Source organism: Poecilia formosa, unplaced genomic scaffold, assembly GCF_000485575.1.
Source record: "Poecilia formosa unplaced genomic scaffold, Poecilia_formosa-5.1.2 Scaffold411, whole genome shotgun sequence".
Taxonomy (NCBI): domain Eukaryota; kingdom Metazoa; phylum Chordata; class Actinopteri; order Cyprinodontiformes; family Poeciliidae; genus Poecilia; species Poecilia formosa.
The window spans coordinates 473463-481521 of NW_006800350.1; the positions used below are offsets into that span (position 1 = coordinate 473463).

At 38.6% G+C, this 8059-nt stretch overlaps 1 protein-coding gene across 1 annotated transcript; it reads right to left on the minus strand.

Moving 5' to 3' along the window:
* Window positions 1–4044: 4044 nt before the first annotated feature.
* On the minus strand, window positions 4045–7589 carry LOC103155072 (mitotic spindle assembly checkpoint protein MAD2A-like). Its single transcript, XM_007576604.2, has 5 exons — window positions 7404–7589; window positions 5766–5912; window positions 4841–4961; window positions 4527–4630; window positions 4045–4453 (listed from the first exon to the last, which is right to left on the minus strand). The coding sequence occupies exons 1-5, from the start codon at window positions 7567–7569 to the stop codon at window positions 4281–4283; spliced, it is 711 nt and encodes a 236-aa protein (XP_007576666.1). The 5' UTR covers window positions 7570–7589; the 3' UTR covers window positions 4045–4280.
* Between the last annotated feature and the right edge of the window lie 470 nt (window positions 7590–8059).

The window sequence follows — 8059 nt, forward strand, 5'->3', positions numbered from 1 at the left end:
CCTAGCATCTGTAGCGCTGTGTCCGGTTTGGCAACAGCTGTGCTGCTTAGAGTTCGGTGTGATGGTAGCACCGACACCGGACCTCCATGGGTCCGGTTAGATCAGTAGATTCAGTAGGTATAGCTCCTGTTGGCATCTCAAAGAGCGTCCAGCTCTGCCTGTCTCAGCAGCAGCACGGCATTTATTTTTAGCTTGTTAAGGTAACTATCAGTTGTTCCTTTGTTGGTTCTGCTGGTATAAATGATTCTGGGGGGTCCAGGGTCCAGATTAGGTCCTTCAGAAGTTGTTCAACTCTGGCTCTCGCACTGCGCTCTCCTTTCTTTCATGTAGGAAATTATCCAGATTCGCCTCCATTTTTCATTTTCATTTTTTTAAATTACAGCCAATAGTGACACAGTATGGCATTATCTAAAATGACACCAGTCAAACTACTTGAGCTGCACGTAAGGTATAAAGAGACACCTTGATGGAACACTTACTATATACAAGAGCTGTGTCCAAATTTAGGGTCGGCATCCATATGTAGGACGGCCTGGTAGACACAGGCTAAAGCCAAGGATATAGAACAAATTATCTAATTATAGAAAATACATCCCTGGCCCCTTCACATTCAGAAAAACATATTCATATTCCACTTATTCAGCACATTAGGACATTGACTTGAACAGACTTTATAGAATAGTTAAACACTGACATTGTGGAACAGAAGACTGAAGAAAAACAGCTCCAGCTCTGATCCTCGCTGACCTGTCCTGAAAATCCTTTGGTCTTTAATGCACTTCCGTTCTGACAGTGGTTTCTGATCAGCTCTCTCTCATTAAAAAACCTACACAGTATGAAAAGTTAGCTAAACTAGTAACAATAAGAGTGGTTACTTTGGGCCAATTTAATTACATGGGAAATATTTCTTGGTTGTTCAGAAGCAAGTTTCTGGCCGCAAAGTCAAGAAATTCTGTTCGTAAAATTACGTCAATATTTTCTGTCACTCTAAGGTAATGCAATGGATCCAGTTTGTCCTGTAAAATGGTTGAACTTAGTCCAAGCAGACTGAATTATGGATCTCTGATCACTCTATTGCCACATTCAAGATGTTGGCGACATACCGCAAGATTCGGCGTAAAATGACGCATCTATGTATTCATGTCTATGGTCCATATCGTTTAGTTAACATAGGACTGCAGTACCGATTCTGAAGTGCCTGAGCAGATTAGGCTGACCTTGGCAACACACAGATACTAAAATCTGATTGGACGAAACACCAATAATCCACACAGACATATACGGGAAGCAGCAAAGACAAGAGAAACATTATAAAAAAGAGAATAGACTATTGAAAGTAAATAACATTTAACCGAATACTTATCAATTAGGTTACAGCTAAATGTTAGTGATTCTGCTAGCTAGTGCAGTGACTGGCTGATCCTAATACTGAGCCGATTTGATATTAGCACAAATCACACATACTTTTATTTATTTCTGGTAGACAGAAATGCTGGAAAGGAATGTTTCCATCAACTGGAGATTTTAGATCAGGCCTATATATTCTGATCTTTTTTTTTTTTTTTTTTTTTGGCTGATATTGAACCAGGACACCGCTGTAATTTTATAGGCAATATTTGTTTTACATATTTGCTGAAACTGTCAATATCTTGTGACAGCATGGTATGAGACAGGTAATCTGTGAAAAAAATCCAGCTCCTCTGCCTTCTCCTAGTGATAACTTAGAACAACTCATCGGAGCCACAAGGCAGATCTTGGCTCCAAGGGTGAAGGAACACATATTGGAAACCTGACAAATAAATAGCTTGAGCAGAAATGTCATAAACAGGTTACTTAGTAAAGTGTTAGTCCAATCTGACCAAGTAATGTAAAGCGTTACTATTTACAATCCAATAATCAGATTAAAGTTACGTATAGTTACGTATACAAGTCACTCAGTATCCATCCGTTCATTTTCTTACACCTTTGTCCCTAGTGGGTCAGGAGGTGTTGGTGCCTATCTCCAGCAAACGTTTCGGGTGAGAGGCGGGGTCACCCTGGACAGTGGTGACTGCATGCATGTTTCCCCATTTCAAGTTGCTGCTGAGCTCATGCAGCTTAAACAGGCACAGATGGATGGTTTCATTCTGCCTCTTGATGAGCAGAGTATAAAGCTAGGTGACCTCAGGGCCTCTTGGCCAATTGGGCAGCATGGGTGCTGCAGCTTTGTTGGAAATGTGTGTATTTGCCTTGTTTAGAAAGATGCCAGGTTCATGGTTTCTCCCAGGTTACTTTTTACTTAAGAGGATTGTCTAAAAGCCCTGGATTTTGTTATTTACACACTCATTTTTTCTTTAGGTTTTTCCCCGCCACTGTCAAGATTCTTCCTGGTTTATTTTAAATAAAACTTTAACTATACTCTCCTGGTTTTGCCTCTTCATTTCCTGTTTGTTTCTCCCCCTGACCCCCCACAAACAATAGACTGGCTTGGGGATGCAATAGATGGATTTTTCATTGAGTAATCAAGTAGTTATTTTTTCAAAGTAACTATGCCATTCCTGGTAGTAAACTATCTACACTGTACATTAAACGTATGTATATGTTTTATGATCTCAAGGTGACAAATTGTCCCAAAAAACATCTTCTTCCATTTCCTATTGAACAAAATGGCTTGAGTCTTTAATCAAGCATCATTCCAGGACTGAACTCTCACTTTATCATTTGCCTCACAACTAGCAAGATAAATACACACAAGCTTAATACTAGATTTTGACATATTTTGTCAAAATGTTTTATTATTGATCAAAATACTTTTACATATGTTTGGCACTTGAACTGGTTCAAGTTTGTATTTTCAAGTTTGGTTCAAGAAAGTATTTTACTTTCAAAAACTGTAAGTAAAATACAGCTAGTCAAACAGGACCCAGCAGTTTTAAACTGAATACAGTAGTTTTACCAACAAAAATAAAGTCTAAAAACATTTTTTTTCTTGAACAACATCAGTGCAACAGTTTTCCCACAAAAATAAATTAAAATCATACTTTTCACATCTAACAGACACCTTAGCTCCTCACTGATAACTCAGTGTGTTGTCTCACTTTCCTGCCCTGCATTCAATAACTTGCCAAACGAGCCATGGCTCTCAAAAGATTGAAAAACACAGACACAGGCAAAAAAGCCTAAATGTTTTTTTTTTCCTGTCATTTTCAGCCACAAACATTTGATTAAAATATCTTGTCGTGCTCCTGTCTCTCCCCTGTCCTGCTCTTTTCATAATAATTTTATTTAAAAAGTAACAACAGGTTAATACATATTTCAGTAAACTAATTGAAGACCTCACCAGAGCTTCCTCAGTCGCTTCACCTTTCTTCAACAGCATCACTATTCTAACACTGCCATTCTCTTGAGACATTACATAATATTTAATGCAATGTTATGCATGTTGATAAATGGTCGAGTATGATCAGGTGTTGTGTAGCCATTGCTCAAACTGACAAACTTTAAACAAAAACAACAGAAAAGGCTCATTTTACTGTTTCAGTCTCATTGTGATGAAATAAAACATTGTAGCTAGAGTAGCTAACCTTTAGGCAAAGGTTAGCAGTAAAATATTGGACGTGTGATTATTCCAGAATTATCCGACTTAGCCCTGCAGTTTGAGAGAGTTCTGAGTTCAGTCACCGCTAACCAATAGGGACAGGTCTTACATCGCTCTGTTTAGGCCCTGTCCAGGATGTTCATGTGAGATTCACAAGCAAAACTTGAGTTCAACCAAAAAGAAAGATTAAAAAACAAACGTGAGAATGCTACCAAAAACTTCGACTGGCAACCAAAAAATTCTGACATGCGCAGATAAAAATTTATATTATGCAAATAACTCTTTCCTTTCAAACAAAAATGAGTGATTTTAATAAAACATCTTTTTAAACATGTTTTTGTTTTAAAAAAATTAAATTCTTACAATTCAAAAAGTTTTGACCAGTTTCATTTCTTTATTTTTTTTTGATTGAGTAATTGTGAAACAAATTTAACTCCATACCAGTGAAGCAGGAAAAAGAAACCATCTGTTAACAGAAAGTCCTTTTATTTGACTTTTTTTTTAAAAAGATGAACATATAAAGCACCATCTGAAAACAGAAGATGGCCACTTTGAAATAACAGACACATTAAAGAAAACTGTCATTCATGACAAACATTTACATCAGAAAGGACAGCAGAATTTCTTCCAAAGTAAAAAACAAACAAAAAAAAAAAAGTCCTGTAAAATGTACTTTAAAGAGCAGCCCTGGTACTTCAGCAGGTTAAACTGAGTCAGTCCTCTTGTAAGCCACCATGCTGTTCACCTTGTGGATGGAGGTGGTGAAGGAGCGCAGGCGCACCTCCTCTGATTGGTTGATTATCTGTGGGCCAGACTCCTCCCACTTGTCTGGAACCACCAGGTCTTTATCAGTGTAGACCAGGAGATCAAAGGCACCTGCAGTGGAAGGTCAGAGGTCAGAGATCATTGGAACAAAGGGAGATAGTAAAGAGAAAGAAGAGGAACTAACATGGCGTCTCCAGCAGAGGGAGGAAGGTAACCGTGGCTGTTATCTGCCTGATGACAGAGCGGATCTCATCTTGAATGATCTTGATGGATTTCTCCCTGGGAGCACTGGGAACACACAACCAACAACGAAAACTCATCCTTACTGATGTCTGAGAGCTTATTTTAGGTTTATACTGCCCCCTGCTGGGGAAGATAATTTTGTACCCTACAGTTTCTAACAATATTCTGTCTAATTTGAATCCCAAAAAAAACATCAAATAAAATGTTTTGTGTGAAATCAGATGTTTTATCTGAAGAAAGCAACAAAGCGCTGACCTGCTCTCCTTAGCCGATTTGTCACACTCGATGTCAAACTGCCATCTCTCCAGCACCTCGTTGGTTTCCAGACATGTAATGACCAACACCAGCTTCTGCACGGTGCACTCAAACAGCCACTCTGAAACAATGATGAACAGAAGGAGAACATTTGGAGAGCACCGATTCCAGCTCTTCTGGTCTGATCGACCAATAGTCATTTTCTTCCTAAAAACATCAGCTATGTTAATTAGTTTCTGAAAACTTTATTCTACAACTAAAATAATACACAAATAGTTGTGCACTGACTGCAGTTTTCTAGCCGATCAATTTAATTGATCTGAAAAGTTGCTAGATATAGCAACTTTTTATTGCTATATAAAAAGTTGCTAGATATAGCAACTTTTCAGAGCAACAAAGTTCCTTTCACATGCAAGTATCGAAGGATCGCCCGAAATTAAGACAATGGTGTCTGCTTTATTGGTGCACTCCTACATAAAGAAACAATGGAGAATCCAACCAAAAATGAAAGAACTGAAAATAATTCTCATATATTAACTGATTTTTACTAAACTTCAAACAAATGATTTTTTTGCATGCAAATGCAAAACTATTTAACCAGGATAACTTTATCGTCATCTGCATATCTTATTGAGGGCAGTATTTTTAGATCATCAATCTATTGCTGCCACCTACTGGTCAATGATATTACATTACATACTCTTACTTTACTGTGTCAGAATTACTGATTTTAACAGGGATATTTGACTCTGATCAGACTATCGAGATCAACTTTCAACCTTTTGGTTTCCATGGTGACCTGTAGCTGAGGCCAAGCAGAAAAATCAAGTTGTCATTAGAACGTCAGGAATCCATGGAATAAAATCTGAAAACTATTTCAGTTCAGGTGACTCGTCTCTTGAGCAGTTCTACTGAGCACCGGTACCTTTGAGCTGAGACACCACGTTGGTCAGGTAGTTCTTCAGCTTGGGGTCAGTGGTGAGCTGCAGGGTCATGTCATAGTGTGTGACTCTGGTGAAAGTCTCAGGAGGGTAGATGCCCCGCTGGTACAGGATACTGTTGATGCCAAATGCTGTGGAGAGACACTGGGTCAGCTAAGGTTCAGCTAAAGATGCTTAGAAACCATGTTGAAGTGGAGCTGGAGATGCATGGATCAGACATTACTGGCTTATATTGATTTCTTGCTTCCTTTGAGGGAGACCGACTCAATATATCCAATTGTAATGATCATGGCAATTGCAATATGTGCAATATCAACACAAACTGCTTGAATGCAATTTTTTTTTTTCGACTAACATGCAAAAAATATGTTTGGCCTTTTGGATTTCTTTCTACAGACTATAAACCCACACGCTTGTGCACTAATTTACACGCCACTTCAGACTTTTACCCGTATTTGGCCAGTGGCGGGTGCTAATTTGCGCCCCTGCTCATAACAAACTGTCACAACGTGGTGACAGCTTTAACAAATATAGAGAAAACATTTTTTTTATTAAAGTTGTATACTGCAGCTTGAATAAAATGCAAGTACGTAGCATTTTTTGAGAAATCTGGATTGCTTCACGTATATTTTGCACATTGCCTATGACTGTTGCTCGTGGGGACAGACATTACAGTAATCTAAAAAACAAACAAAAAAATGTAAGCAACCTATTTGACAGGAGTTGCATGTAAAATTGACAAACAGTAAATATTGTGATAGTATCAGTATTGGACCAAAGAAAGCAGGGCTTTAAAATTGTGGTGTTTTTTATGGGTGAAATAGACTCAAGAAATTGTAACAGCAGCTGCGAAGGGGGTCCTTAATTTATTTATTTTTTGTCATTGGGCCCAAAATTCCTGGCGGCGCCCCTGCAGGAGACTAATAAATGATCTTCTCCTTTCTCAGAGGAGCAGCTTCGTCATCAAAGTCAGCTCTTGGGTCCACCAGGCGTTTTGAACAGATGCATGGTTCCCACTGGGCATTAAAGTATTTCTCAAGTATGCATGAAAGAATCAAGGCAACACTCCAGGTATGATTTTGATGAGGGAATAAAATCATAACATGATGTAAGGCTAAAAAAAGTGTCACCTTTGCGTAACACCTCTTTAATTCATTAAACCCAGCAACCTCTCGCTAAACATCCCCCACAAAACGCTAAAATGTAACCATATCAATGTCTACTGCTCGAGTAAACAACTTTAACACTGAGGCAAAGATCGGTTTATGAACGAATTGCGCTCCTATAGACTTCGGGATGCATATTATGAAAAATATCAACATTAAACTCCATTTGATTTGCTTTTGTAGCGCTCGACTTCAACGTCAGCGTGGTACAGGTGAGCGGTGCATTCCACTATGAAGACCAGTAAAAAGAAATCGTTATCTGCAACGACAATAAGTTGCATTTATAGCTCAGAGCAAACACACTGGCTTCCGGTGTTTATTGCAGTTTCATGTTGAGTTCATGAGTTTAACAAAGACTCAGCTCAGGCCCAACAGTTGCACTTTAGCACAGCGTGTTGTGTAGAAGCTAAGGAAAGAAACGCGCTGCTAAGCTATGGATTGAAGCTGAATACTTACAGAAGAACTCAGCCACCAACTCCGCGCTTCCTTTAAGAGTGATTCCCTTAAGAGTACTGGTCATGTTTCCAACTATCACCAACAGATTCTCCTCTAAAAGATTTTTGTGCCGCTTCTCTGTTCTCTGTTCTCTTCTGCTACCCGCCGTCCAGTTTGAAAATGTCATATGCACTTACACGCATGCGTAAAGCCTCCCTTCTCAAGTTGCGTTTACATTTTCTTGACGCGAGGGGGCAGTGCATAACAATCCAACTGTTGATCTCAGTCTTGCCACGAAAGACCTTGAAAGATTTTCGCAAATTGAACTAGTAATCACTACATTTAACTTTCTTGCTGCATTCAGTGAGCCAAACCACTGCATGTGTTCAGAACAAGAAAGCAGGCATTCCTATACTTTTGTGTAATATTTCATTCAAACTTATCATTTGTCAAGATTTGTTGTTGTGCTGTCAGATTTTGGTGCCATTGCTCGCAAGTCTGTCCGAATGTCAAAGTCGAAGTTATTTGTCCTTCTATATAAAAGAAAGTGCTGCTACTTTCAGTAGTATAAAGAAGAAATTACATTTTATTTGTTTTTTAGAGATTCCCCTGTAGTCAAATTCTCAATTTGTTTAAGTTTTGTTTGTCCAGTTATAGAATTTGTTTAGTCCTTTCTT

Bases quoted from the DNA above. Each gene is read 5' to 3' on its own strand.
- LOC103155072 (XM_007576604.2), bottom strand. From the start codon at position 7,569: ATGACATTTTCAAACTGGACGGCGGGTAGCAGAAGAGAACAGAGAACA. The intron at 5,913-7,403 runs GTAAGTATTCAG...GTCTCTCCACAG, and splicing joins GTTGGTGGCTGAGTTCTTCT to CATTTGGCATCAACAGTATC. The intron at 4,454-4,526 runs GTTAGTTCCTCT...CTTCCACTGCAG, and splicing joins CCCTCTGCTGGAGACGCCAT to GTGCCTTTGATCTCCTGGTC.